Raw genomic sequence first — 14,836 nt, 5'->3', positions numbered from 1 at the left:
TAACCCCAAGTTAAACACACGGCTCTTAGATGTAATACTGAAGACACACTAACCCAAACCCTAAAAACCACTGAACAATCAACAGATATGTACAAGTCATGTGTGACTGGAGAAAACTGAGGCGCTTTCTCCCCCAGCTCTGAAACGGCCACTGATGAGGTGAATTCAGGTAAAAGCCGCCGCGAGTTACTGGTTCTCTTTATTACATCTGTCCCAATTGCGGGGGATGATATGGAGAAAATGAGCAGTTGATGAGGATTTCTATGCTGAGAGACAGAAATATGGATTGTACAAATGGAGATGAAACTCACATTATGGCCCATAAAGATTCCTGGAAAATGGGCCTTATCTAATTCTGCAACCTAAAATGAAATAAATCTTACTAGCTGCGATTTAAGAGGAACTTAAGAAAGTTATGATCCCGTTTCAGAGCTGTGGAATAAATCAGATATTTTGTGTCCCACCCAAGTGTCTCTGAGCTCACACTGGGTAATTTTAGAGTGACTATTAAAACCAGGGAATATGACACATTTACAGTAATGTCCTTTTATGTTAATTGTTCCATTAACAAAAATAAGCAAATGAATAAGTCCTAAATTAGGAAACTGGAGAAAGCTGCAGTGCTGTAACAGTCCACAAGAGAGCGGCAGTGGTCCGCTGCTGAACAGACAACCGACAGAAACACTGCAGCGTTTGGGAAATGAAACCAACATGAAACACCAAAACCTTATGTATCAGTCTATCAGCAGAGAAATTGTGTAAAATGAAAATTTGACATGCTTTTAAAGAAATCATTTTATTTTATTAAGCACTAGATAATGGAGACAAAATCATTCTTGTTTGCAGTGTAATGTTTATACTGTCCATGTGTGTCACTTCATGACACAAATACACAACCGATAATAACACTTCTTCTATTACAAAAGAACACAACATGAAACACCTTTATATTTGAAACGAACAAACATCAATATGTCTTCTTTTGTTCTGCATTATGGGATTGTTTGCACAGGGCAATTAGAGTGAACCGTACTCATTATACAAAAAGGTCAAATGTGTGTTCATAGCGGTAATTCTATACGTACAGTTTTGAAGTTTGTATTTTTGAGAGGGAAGATCAAAAAGAAAACGATTCCTGGATTCTCAACAATAGTGTGTTTGTTTATTTGTTTGTTTTTACTTGCCCTGATTCCATATTGTACCTACTATTTACTGTTTGTCATAGAATACTGTAAGAAACTGTAAGAACACTAGGATACTTTACCATTTTCATCCAACAGGAAATGAAACAATGTGTGATGTCACTGCCAATAAAATGTAATGATAAGAGAACAAATTGTTTTTCCAGAGAATTACAAGTTATATTTTGATTCCAAGACTTTTCTGGAACTGTGTCACCACCATCGTTATCGCCACAGACCATTACGTGTTTCGCAGCTGTGAGCTGTGTCTACATTTCCTTTGTGCATTAAATCTTAAATCTCTTTAAAGAGCTTCTGTCATGTTGATGCTCTGTTAAACCCACGAGACGCTACATAAAATATTGGACTGTACAAACAAGAAACAGGGAGTTTTAATTATAAAACAAATCAAAACTATAAACATGGTTAAACCTACATTTCTGTATGTACAAGATGAATTTTACTCAAACATAAAGAGTAAAAAACAGTATCTCCAAGTTAAGATTTTCAACTCACTGCCAATGTTTTTTTGTTTTTTTTATTTTCCTCAACACTATGGGTCTGGATTTTAAAATACATTTTAAATAATATATATTTATATATTTTCTAGTATGTCAATTTTAAATATGTACAGTAAAATATCATTTTAAAATTACTTAAAAGGGAAATACAAGTACTTGAATTGGTGATGCAGACATTTTTTAAAAATTTGATGTTTACATTTTACCCTTAATGACTTTTAGCAGAGGCTTAGCTGCACCTAATGGACCAACTACAGCTCTGAGGCCAGGGCCTTTCTTAAAGGATAAGGCTGGCTATATTCTTCGTTTTTCTAGAGACTTCGACCGACAATTAACTGATCTTGCAAAACAAGTATCGTCTTTGTCGTCAAAGCCAGATGCATTTTATCACCAAAGCGCTTCCATGTTGTCAAAAAACAATTACTAACACATCAGTGAGTCACTGTTGTAGCATTGCCATGAACACACACACACACACAGTAAATTATTTTGACTCAATCCCACATACACAGTCCCGCTGCCAGAAATACACACCAGAAGAGCAAATGTGTATTCATCCGCCGCTGAAAGTAGTCCCCAGCACATGCACTTTTTCCTTCTGTTTGAGCATCATTTTCCATTAGGGTCAGGGATTATTTTTGGGCCCTATTTCTAAAAATGTTTACACTGAACTGTTGTTGGTTTTTGTCTTTTCATGGGATGTGTTGACAGGAAGAAAAATAAAGAACGTGAAAGTGTATGTATTTTCATGTTGGGGAAACTAAACGAAACAAGACTCAAACTGGAGGTTGGGTCGGTTCAGGTTTGGACCCGGGACACTTCCTGCTGCGAGGCAACAGCTGACGAATTAAAAAAAAAACAAACTGCAGCATTTGTAGAAGTGAAACTTAACAAATCCCTGGAGAAAAATACCCTTTTGACTCTTTATAGTTTTTTGTTGTTGGTTAAAGAATTCATATTTACATTAATACAAATTTTTTAAAATTCTATACATACTGCTTTGTATTCTGTACAGTACAGCCTACGACCGCCTCAATCAGCTCATGTTTTATGCATCAGTTTAGGTGCATTCCATCCAGCCAGTTCTCATGATGTGAACACTGGATAAACAAGTGCCTGGTGACAGGAAACAACACCGTGTGAATACTAAAACAGCTCACAGAGAAACACCTCCTCCTCCTGCTGCTGCTGCTGCTGCCGTCCTCGTCTCCTCCTGCTCCACTCCTCTGTCCAGAAACTGCAGGTTGATTTCTTCAGCAGGGCAGAGCAGGGTTCTGGTGATGGGCTTCACTGTGGTTCCAGCAGGATCTGGCCTCAGCTCATAGTGTTTGATCAACTTTGAAAATAAAAGAGAGAGAAAACTGTTCAAGTGAGTGAAAATTATATTTTTTGGCAGGATATTTATTCACGTGAGCCACATGAGCGCAGACAGAGTCCACACTGCAGTTAATGATTAGCACCGGCTCAGTAGCTGACAGAAGATTCAGTCCAAAGTCAGACAATTGATCTGTGGTCTGTATCATCCCAATGCCAAGAATAACAACAGTTACTACAGGTCAGTGCTGCTCTCTGAATGTAGCTAAAAAGTAACCGACTTCCTGGGAGGTTGGTGTTTAACTTGCTCAATTCACAAGGGTGTACGCCGCTGGTTTGGATGCTGCTGGAGTCAAAGGTCACGGATGTAGACAACACAAATCGAAATGAAATAAAGAAAAATGGACACAAACTCATGTGAAGAATACAGTGAAAATAAAATTTAAAGTGCTACAAACATAGAGATCATAATAATAAGAGAAAGATCAGGAACACTAAGACCAAATTATGAACCGAAACTTCTAAAATATATCAGAACTAAAGTTACAACTTGAGTTTAAATTTCCTTTGATTGAAATTAAGCTATATGTACATTATAAAGGAAAAATACATTCACATACAAACTTCTGACACTGCTTAATGACATTTGACACTGTGACTATCTGAACTGTAGTAGCATCCTGTAGTGTCGTGACTCCTCCACACGTGTTGGAGTTTTGATTATTATCACTGATAAAACCTGATTTTTATAGGTGAAAAACCTCAGCAGTAAAACCCTCCACGCACAGGTCAACACAGTCCACAACAAGATAAAAATACACACACCTCTGATTTATTGTTGGCTCATAATTGTTAATGTTTGAGTGTGAACAAACAGACAAATTTTACACAGTAAGCACACATACAGCAACATTTTTAGCATTTCACGTTCTTACCCTGGACAGGAGAAGATACATCTCAAGTTCTGCCACCCGTCGGCCCAGACACGCCCGGATCCCAAAACCGAACGGCACGGACCCGAACGGGTGCTTGGACTTCTCCTCCGCCCCCCGGAGCCATCGCTGCGGCAGGAAGGTGTGGGCATCAGGGAAGATCGTCTCATCGTAGGACACGGCGTAGTGGCACAGGTGGAACAGCGTCTGTGGGAGAGGACAATGTTGTTAAACTTCAACACTGTACAAAGTCAGTAGGAGGGAGGTAAAGCTGTTGGGCCTAAAGCGTTGTCATTATTAGCTCCAGCAGGTGAAATTCACATAAAAAATGTCTTAAGAAATTAGATTTCCATTTGTTCTCGGGTTCTATATGAGACACAGCTGATCTCATTAAAACATGAAACACAAGGCATATTTGTATAACTCATTTCACACACAAAGACAATTCAATGTGCTTTACATATCGCATTCAAATATTTAAAAAATCATAAATCATTCAAATACAAATTAAGAGAAGAGAAACCTTTTAAAAAGGAAATTGAAATGTTAAGAACAGAGACATAAATTCAGGATGGATAAAGATGTGAAGGCAAGATGCTTGAAAGTTCAGTGTCAAAGTTAAAAGTATTTAACCTGGAATGAAAGGTTATGACAACACTAAGTGATTATGTTGATGAAATAACAATAACAGGCCAAGGCCACTAGAGGGAGCAAGTCTTGTTCTCTTCCTGTCACTCAGCAGCTGCACAAGACTGATCACCTGCCGCATCACTTTACTAGCTCTGATAAATGAACTGTTTTCACAAAGCACCTAGCTATTAACCTCTCATCAAACTATCCAAACAAACACATACTGATGGGGTAGCTCCCCTACTTCCTTTTCTGAATGGTATTAAGGTAAAATTATTCATCTAAAATTACATTAAGACAATTTCTTACCGACTCAAAATGTATTTTTTGAAAGATGTCGATATGAAATATTTTTATGAAGCTGTATTATAGATTTATTTTATATAAAAAAAAAATTCCAACGATAATGTGCACATTTTGGCCATAAAAACCTATATTAAGTTTTATTTACCACATTTCCCAATCTTATTCCAAGTAAATGGACATATATGACATGACTAAGTTGGATAAGTTCCACCAGTTCTTACTGAATACAGTGAGAATATCTCTTTCTCTCATTAACCAAGGATTTTGTTAAAGACGCCACATGGAAAATTTGAATCCGACACACAGTCTCACCTTTTTGGGGAAGAGGTGATCTCCCACCACAATCTCATTTTCAACAGTGAGACGGGCGTTTCCTGGTACCACCGGATACAGCCTGGGGACCGCAGGACACAGTGGGAGTCAGTGACTTCCATGTTTTTATTCGTCTAGTTTAAAGCTGCAGCACTTAGTTTATTAATTTAATAATCAACTGAAAGGAAATGAATTGGCAGCTATCCTGATCATCAATACACTGTTTTTGTCATTTTTCCATTTGATAATCTCCTTTGTCACACATGATGGCAAACTGAAGACTTTTGGGATTTTAGACTGACGGTCTAATAAACAAGACGTGAATACATCACGCTGGACTCTGGGAAATTATTCTGGACATTTCTAACTATTAACTGACATTTTAATGACAAATCAAGAAAATACCCTGCACATTTATCGAATGTAGGTTGCAGCCTTTGTCTAGTTGTGAGACAGATCTTAACATCTGATGTCAGGTCCTTTCAGCCGGAGCAAACATCCTTTAAACAACCAAACAAACCAGTGGATGTCTTATTGATAAGACTCTCTAACCGTAGCGTCTCTCTGATGATGGCCTTCAGGTAGGGCATCTGAGCGATGTCCTCGCTGGTTGGCATCTTGTCTCCGGGGCAAACACCTATCACTTCCTGGTATAACTTCTCTTGGATCTCTGGCTCTTTCGCCAAGTGGTACAGACACCAGGAGACAGTGTTGGAGGTCTGCAACACAGAGGAACACACACGGCGTTATCATCTGTTGTTCGCCGCAATGTTTCAGTGTGTGTCGTCGCAGTGAGATCTTCAGGTCATTTCAACATTTTAATCTCTATATTCGAATGTGAAGTAGATCTAAACTATGTGTTGAAACACAGTGATTAAACTCTTATTTCAAATAGTTACAATGAAGCCTTGTGCATAGATAACTGATAGAAAAATATATTCTTTAAGCCAATAACACACACACACACACACACACACACACACACACACACACACACACCATCTACTCACTGTGTCGACTCCTGCCAGCAGGAGTTCGGTGATGCTGCCCAGAATCTCGGTGAACGTCATCTGATCACTGAGCAGCAGGTGTGTGAGGTACGCTCCCTCCACGTTCTGGTCCAGGTGCACCTGCTTCTGGATCTCCTCCATTTTCTTCTGGACCAACTCTTCAGCTGCGTGACACAGGAGAGGGAGAACTGAAAGTGAGAGGAGACGGCCTCCACACATTTTGCCCACTAGATGGCGAAAGACGAGCACACAGAGTCTGTGTTCAGACGCCTACATGCAGGAAACAACAGCAGGACATGTGGGTTGGACTTTGTCCCTTGAGTGAGTCACCAGAGTTTAGTGTCCTTGAAATTATTTGATACCAGAACCTTAAAAAAAGGTCCAGGAAGTCTGAACTTTAGTAACCTTTTGAAACAACAACCATTAATGGGGAGTAACAGAGAAAGCATTGAGTGACTCACAACACTAACACTACCAGGCAAAGCGAACTGAGCGACTCGGCAGCCAACAGGAGCCCAGGCCCAAACTGACAGTGTGTTATTTGGGACTGAGGATGCAGTTCAAATGCTTTCTAAAAAAGGGAAGAATGCCATACTTCAGAATTCCTGAAAGTGAATCTTTTTTTAAACAATGTTTTCACCCCATAGTGGCGGCATGTGATGTGAATGAATTTGTCTGTTTATTCAGAGTGACTTCAGGGGATCGTGTAAAGGGAAAAAAAAAAAAATCAGGCTTCAGTGAGTTAACACTGAGCAGGGAAATAAATCATCTGCTCATCACAATGAGCATCACTTGCTAACTATTAAATAGCAGCTGGCTCAAAAGATGCTACACTTTGATTTGCTGGTTGAAGTGAATGTTGCTCACCGACTTTGAAGAGATGATCCCAGGCTGCCACAAACCTTTTCCAGAAAGTCAGGTAGGGCCAGTAGGACTTGGGGAAGAGGACGATGACCTGGGAGAGCTGAAACATTTCCCCCACGGAGAGGATGAACTTTTGGGTTTCCTCGGGCACCACCTCGTTCATGCAGCCCATACGCGTCTCAAACAACACGGAGCAGATACCTGCATTTAAAAAGAAAAGGAACATACATTGACTATAATATTAACAATTGGCTTCTGTAACCATCCGAGGTCAGAAGGGGTGATTTTAAATGATGTTTAGCATATAGACTTTGGCCAAAAGTATGTGGACCCCTAAAAATTACACCTGTAAGTGATTGTTGAACATGTCATCCCAAAACCATGAGCATTAAACCTGCTGTTATAACAGCCTGCACTTTTCTGTTTCAGGTTTGAACCTGGCTGCAGGGATTTGCTCCCATTCAGCAGAGGTGAGGTCTAACACTGAAGGTCTGGGTCACAGTCTGCATTACAGTTCATCAGGGTTGAGGCGACGGTTCTCTGATCACAACCACTTCTTCACGGAGCTCGCTTTACGCACGGCAGCATTGTCATGACGAGACAGCAGAGGGTCTTCCCTGAAAGGAAGGGGCCTAGACCAGAAGTACACAAAAGTATGTGGACCAAGAGTGACCAAATACTGAACTGTAGTATATGTGTCATTTTTCATTTTGACATGTTGACAGCAAATGAGCGTATTCACCAACATCCCCACATGTTCTTCTAATATCATTCCCATATGAATGGAGCTTCAGAAGAGCATATGAAATAGTCAAAACCTCAAATGAACTGCAACTTTGCAAATGATATGGTTCAAGGTCATATAATGTGCCTGAACCTCCCTGTGGGATCACAGCAGGTTCTAGGATCAAACCCACAGTTTATCTCACAGAGTCTAATCAGCTGTCAAGGCCAAACAACTCAGCAACTGTGTCAAAGTCAACACCCCGAATGACAAGTGACTAATACTCCGCTCCACTTACATCAAGCTGTCAAGGTGTTCACACAGTCATTGCAAAACACTCAGGTGAAGCAACTTTTAAGTTTTAAGTAGTTCTGCAGGAGTCAAAAAGTCAAGGACAAGTGCAGCAATCTATCTGAAATTGTACGTGTCATTCATGTGAAATGCTTTTCGTCTTGCTGTGACCTGTGTTTTTGGAATTGGCTTTTGAAGAAGAAATGATTAACAAATCTCTTTTGCAGAGAACTTTGTTCTTGTAACATTCAACTTGTGTTAAGTTGTAAGAATGTGCAGTTTCTTTCATTCATATAAGACTTATTAAACCACCACCTAAAAAGTGACATGCATCTTTTGTCCAGTGAGCTTGTGAGGAAAATTAGGATTTTGGGGGGAATTAAATAAAAACATTTAATTTATTTGTTCTCTACCGACCCTCAAAAGCAAATTTGTAGAGCTCTCCAGTCAGGTCATTGACCATGACTCCGTGGCCGTTGGTTTCCCTCAGCCGGGCCACTCTGCTGATGAAGTCCGTCACCACCTCGTTGATAGTGTTCGAGTAGGAGGAGACGTGTTTGGGTTTCAACATCCGAGGGTTCAGGATGCTGCGAATGCGCAGCCACTTGGCCCCCATCCTAAAAAAAGAAAAGAGGATTAAGAAGGTAAAGAATGAGACAAGCCCAGACTGGTAAAAACTGAAATAATCCTTTTTACTGCTCTAAGATTGAGGTGTAGACCATTTCACTGGAAACTTCCAATCACAAAAGTTATGACACACACGAATGCCACGAATTCCCTGTTTGTTTTTAAAGTTTAACATCCTCTTCATGATTAGTAGGTCAGAGACTGAGAGCCGCAGACGTGGAGAGACACAGGTGTTATTGTTTTTTTTGTTTTCATGGGATTTGTTGACCAGACTTATCCTTTTCTTAATAAGTCCAATATAAGTGAAGAACTGGGAACCGCTTCTCTTCCTTTTTACTCTGAACTGGTCTTTGATTTGTAAAATAATCGTTTTAAAAACACCTGAAATAGTAAAGGGGGTTCTGTAGGTCAGGCTCCTGGGTTTGACTCTCAGAGCCCAGGCCCGTCGCATAACTTCAGCAGCTCTGCAGAGTCAAAGTATTCACTACCAACGTCGAGGGCTGCCAAAACAAGTCTGACACGACTGACTGAATACCAGTGAGGGAAAGCTGCTGTTAGTCAAGAAAGAAAACTTCTGACTGGAGTGAAAGGCACAGAGAGGGAAGAAAAGTCCCCTCTACACGACTATAGATTTGCACACAGCAGAGTACAAATGTCAGCTTGACTATAAATACTGTATGTCTGGCTAAACTGTCTTCAATAAAACAATTTCTAAGACTGAATATCAGTGTTATAGAGTGCTGAAGGCATTGTGGTCTTGAATCGATACTTGTTATGTTATATTCACTTTGGAGGAGTTTTAAAGTTGTTAAGATGAGTGCATATTTGGCTGTATTGTTTTACCACATTCACCAATGAATCTCCTGATAAAAAAATGCAGTTCTTTGAATTTAAACCTGCAGTTACTTAGGGGGGAGAGGAACAAGCATATTAGCATCTTTTAGCTCAGCTTTTTTGCAGTTTTTAGTTGATGTGGCGGACAGATGCCCGTTTATGCATACATCTGCAAACATTTTGGAGTCGTGTTTGAGTCTGCGTTAATGAATGTAAATACAATACTCACATTTCTCCCAACCAACTAGTCACTAACTGTGCTGTTTGGTGCTGAGCTGGTAGTGTACAGTGTGTTCTTAGATCTTTTTTTGAAGCCTGCTGCATGAAAACCACGCATGAACCAAAACAGTAAAGTTACAGGCTGGAAAACCAAAACAATGAGCTGAAAGACACGAAAATGCTCATTAGAGCTGAGAGGAACCGCAGAGTTAAGTCAACATTTTCTGTGGATTCATCTTTACAACCAAGTCCTTTCACATTAAAAGTAGTCATGTGATCTATCGTTATTATAAAACTTTGATTGTAGCTGTTTTAAAGACCAGAAAAACAAACTTTACATTACTGCAAACACATTATGAATTAAAAAACATCAATGCAGCCTTTTAATTTCAGCTGATATTGTTCTTTTGAGGATTGTTAAGGATTTGGAAACCTGGTGGTTATCCAGCCATGCTGTGACATAAAGTCTGTTAAATCAGGACGCTCATCTCTCAGAGAACACCAGGCTTTATATCCTCTCTGGCCTGAGGAGTAGATGCAAAGCTAGAGGAGGGTTTAACTCACTCTGTCAGGGGTCCATGGGCCTGGTTCCTGAGCTCTCTGTAGCCCCTCCAGTGCGGCATGTCAGTCCGGACCGGGTGTCGCCCTTCCTGCCTCAACACCTGCTCTATCAGCTCGGCGCTGGCCACGTTCACCACGACCAGAGGGCCATACGTTGACTTCCACAGAGGACCGTAGATCTTGCTGTGCTCGATCTTTGAGCAAATAATGATAAATTGAAAAAAAATAAAAATAAAAAAAATACACAAATTAACACAGTTGAGATGAATGCATAAATTGCTGCAAGAGAAACACTCTTTAATTTGGCTAGTTTACTTATTCTAACATTAAGTTTCCATTTTGGGGCAGCACATTCCTAAATAATTGCACAGAAGTGACTAAAAGTTTGATGAACGAGTCTCGTTTGTGCAGTAATGGAGGCCACTAGTTCAGTGTCTGTTCAAATCACTTAACTCTGTGGTCACGTCTCTTCTCCAAGGTGTGTGGCTGAAAAAGTCCTCTTCTTCTTTTAATGGCAAATTGCAAAAAGGCTGAGCTTTATCGCAACCAAAATGCTGCAACACAGAGTTCTTATATCCTTGTCATCAGTCTTGTATGTTGAAGACATAATGTAAAAACTGAACTTCCTGAACTGTGTGTTTAATCCTAGTAAGTTCTTTGATTGGTATTTTTCAGGCAAACACAAATATCATGATTTTAAAGTCTTAAAAGAAAACACAGGTGTCCAAAGAGCTATTTAAAAGTTTGGGAGAGACCAAGTGGTAGAATGGTGAGGGGTGTTGTGTGACTGTACAGTGGTAGAGTCAGGGTCATGGTTTTTACCAGAAGCAGGATGTAAATAAATGCTGCTGGTTTCCTCTGCTGCTGACAGGTAACACATGCAACGGTTTGAGAAATGTCAGCCGCAGCATTGTTTGTAAAACATTCATCCAGTTTGAGCTGCACTGAAAATCCAGCTACAATATCTGCCTCCAACCCAATACAATGTATAGGAAATTAGGTCAAAGGTCACCGTGACCTCCCAAAGCACTTTCTTTGGCTTCTTGAATGTGATACGTCAGGATTGCCTAGAGGGGCTTTCTTTAGATTTGGCGCAGACATTCACTTGGACTCAGAGATGGACTGATTACATTTTGGTGAGCAAAGGTCAAAGTTGAAGATCAGGGTGACCTCACGTTCTTGTGATTGTAAATATATCAGGAACACCCAGAGGGGATTACTTTACATCTGGTACAAACATCCGCTTGGATTCAAGGATGTTATACAAAAACACTTTTATCTATTATACAGTGCTGTTTATCAGGAAGGGGAGATTGTGATATTTCCTGCGACTTGGCTGGTTGCCAGAGGTCTTCCAACCAGGAGGTGGTAATTCTAGTTTTTCCATGAAGTAACTGAATAAAGTACATGTAGTTCATAGAGAAGATGTAATTTTTCACTGCTCCAGTGGAGCTACTTGGGACAAAGAATAAATCTCAGATGCAAAATCAATGCACATATACCAAAAACCTGCAGGGATAGATCAATCTGGTGAGAAAATATATATTTTTGTAATTTAGGTGGATTGATCCTTTATAAAAAACAGTAACCTATTCCACTTCTCTTTAAAATTACATTCAACGCTGAATTCAGGGTAAGAGAATAACTGCAGTACACGTGCATGGCTGCAGTGTGGCTGAAGATGAAAAACAAACAGTATCAAGGGCAGGTCATGTCATGTTATGTGAATGTCACTCCTCATCCTGCAGAGATTCACTCATTTCTTTCTTACTTGCATTTGTTGCGTCGTTTTGAAATAGCCCTTCACAAAAAGCCAATATAAGGTTGTCATGAAACTCGGTCCGCCTAATTCGTCCATAGTTTTCAGTTTGTTGTTGTTTCCCATCACGGGGGTGGTGGTGGTGGTGGTGGTGGTAGTGGATGCGTCGCGGCGCTGGATTTCCCCATAATTCACCGGACTGAGTCCCGCTGTAAATCTCTGAATCCCTTTCTGTTGCTGTCGGTTGACGACTCGCAACCCGACGTTCATCAGGGATTTCCTCAACATTTTAACAACAGAAAGCGTCTCTTTCCCGCGGTGTCTGAGGTACAGACAGACGTGACAGTCCTAGTCCGCGTCTCTGACGTGCAGTCTGCACAATGGCTCCTTATCTGCAGCAACAGCGCAGCTCGATCCAACCTCTGAGCCAACTATGGACTTCGATACGTCATAAACTGCAGCTACAAACTCTAAGACACCTGTTGCTAATGTGGTTTAAGAGATTAACCTCAATGCAGTATTACTAATATATAGCATTTTAATAAGTAATATTTCTGATACTCTACTGCAGCAGGTGCCAAAAGTATCAACAACAATACAATAACAACAAACTGCATTTACATACCGCTTCTCCTGCTTTGCTCATATTCATAGTAAAGTAAATAAAGTAAAATAAAGTAATTTTAGTGTTATTTTTCTGCACCAGATGCTTTGAAAATGGAAGACTATATCATAATCATGGATTGTGCATTTAAAGGAGAATCCAACCCTTTTTAAGAATTCACATTTATTATTCCTGTGCCCCAAAACAGACTGGTGAATATTTGTGAACATGCAACACTCTCCTCTTAAGCTAGAAACCAAAGGGAGAACCCTATAATATCATCCCAGTTTGCTCTGTAACAATGAATGGGGCTCTGATGCTGTTTGTGTAATTTCTTACATCAAAATGAGTGTTTAAAATGTTACGCTTTATGTCCAATTCAAAATGTGAATGAGACCTGTTAGGCGGGACACTACACAGGTACTGTATATTGTGGGGTTAGTGTGGTAACTTAGTGGCTCAAAGCAATTTCAGCTATTAGCCTGACGGATGAAGGCAAGCCTATAGGCTACCTCCAGAGTCTGTCTGTCTGCAGTATTAGCTCATGATTTGCACTCAATAGCCCTTAATGTGGGGGGTTCAATTAAAAAGAGTAATGCAGTTCCTGCCTTCCATATTTTCACTTGTCACTTAATTAATACACAACTGATTATTCACAAAGTCAGTGCCCCATGTGTTAATGATTCTCTCTGATGTCTATCTTCAGGAAATATAATACAGAATTAACTGTCCCTGGGCACAGGATTAACATATGTGACATTCAAGCCTTTCATTTAGTCCAAACTGCTTTCAAATGAATGAACTGTATGTTTATGAACTTATTTATCAGTAACTTGAACTTCGTGCACAGCTGCTGTTACTTACTTGTAGTTTACCGTCACTTACCGTTGCAGTTTATGGATTTGTGCTGCTGCTTGTGGACTTGATGTTTGCTGGTTGACTCTGTGTCCATGAAGATGTGAGCACTCACATTGTGTGAATCTGTCTTCTGATAAAAGAGCATGTTATGTAATCTGATTCCATCCTGCTTCTAAAGGAATGACAGGCATGGGGGAAATTGCAGGAAATTAACAAACGTGTTCAGGCCCACCGCCAAAACAGTAATGGCCGTCCGGCACGTGTTGTATGTTTCAAACCTGGTTGTGGGTTGTTGGACTTCGAAAACCAGGCCGACCGCACTTCAACCGGATCTTTCGGCCCAGACCCAGCAGAGTCTTTGCCACAATAACTTGAATAACAGCATAAGAAAAGTAAACGGGGGAACAAACAAACGTAGAAACTTTTGGTTCCCGTGAGTTTTGAAAATCGGACGAACGGGAAACGGGGCGTGCAGGGAAAAAACAGAGGTGCGCACATCTGTCTGCTTTGATGGAGTGCACGTGTGCCGAAAGGCGCCAACTTTGCTTTAAATACGGAAGACAAAAAGCAGGAAGGCCGCAGTGGGCCCATGCCTGGCTCTGAGAACAGTCCGCGGCCAAAACACTCTGAAACTTCCACCAGGCTTTTTATGCTGTGTGCACCAAGTAATCACCTGCTCGGTACCGGATGTAAGTCCGACAGCGTCAGAGGCTTTGAATTTACTAGAAGAAGAAGAAGAAGAAGAAGAAAAAAAAAAAGACCGATTAAAATCTGAACAAATGACATTAGTGGTGAGGTAACACAAAACCACTGTGAAAGAAGTGCTTTTGTCAATTTCCGTGTAAGTGTAACGCAGGAAACTGGTGACAGACCTGGTGCTCAAAGTTCCCACAGTATGTGACATTGAAGTTACAAGAAGAATTTTTAACCTATTTTTATATGGCGTTATTTTTGTGCCTTATGTCTTGGACTTTCTGAACACAGGCAAATAAATATAATAAATTATAAATGAATATTGAATTTTCCCCAAAGGATCAATGAATGATTATTTTATATAAATGTATACATTTCTAAATGGTGCGTTCAAGCCTCTTGCTGCCACCAGAGGGCGACTACCACTTTTCCTCAAGAGAGGGAAAATCTATACAACCTAACATCATAATTGGGTTGTAACTTAATTATGGCTAATTATAGTTTTCATACGTTGTCTGCACAATGTGAGACTCTTTGTGGTGTCTAAATACTTGTTTCCAAAACCACTCAGCTGGTGTCATCCAGGAAGAGTCACA

At 40.2% G+C, this 14,836-nt stretch overlaps 1 protein-coding gene across 1 annotated transcript; it reads right to left on the bottom strand.

The window, feature by feature from the left end:
* Positions 1-780: 780 nt before the first annotated feature.
* On the bottom strand, positions 781-12,481 carry LOC130178129 (sterol 26-hydroxylase, mitochondrial). Its single transcript, XM_056390261.1, has 9 exons — positions 12,098-12,481; positions 10,330-10,520; positions 8,503-8,702; positions 7,074-7,271; positions 6,207-6,370; positions 5,749-5,915; positions 5,197-5,278; positions 3,952-4,155; positions 781-3,038 (listed from the first exon to the last, which is right to left on the bottom strand). Exons 1-9 carry the CDS (start codon positions 12,371-12,373, stop codon positions 2,859-2,861), a joined length of 1,662 nt encoding a protein of 553 aa, XP_056246236.1. The 5' UTR covers positions 12,374-12,481; the 3' UTR covers positions 781-2,858.
* Positions 12,482-14,836: the final 2,355 nt, after the last annotated feature.

Source organism: Seriola aureovittata, chromosome 11 (genome assembly GCF_021018895.1).
Source record: "Seriola aureovittata isolate HTS-2021-v1 ecotype China chromosome 11, ASM2101889v1, whole genome shotgun sequence".
Taxonomy (NCBI): Eukaryota; Metazoa; Chordata; class Actinopteri; order Carangiformes; family Carangidae; genus Seriola; species Seriola aureovittata.
The sequence above is the reverse complement of the archived record's forward strand: the minus strand, read 5'-3'. Positions and strand labels throughout refer to the sequence as shown.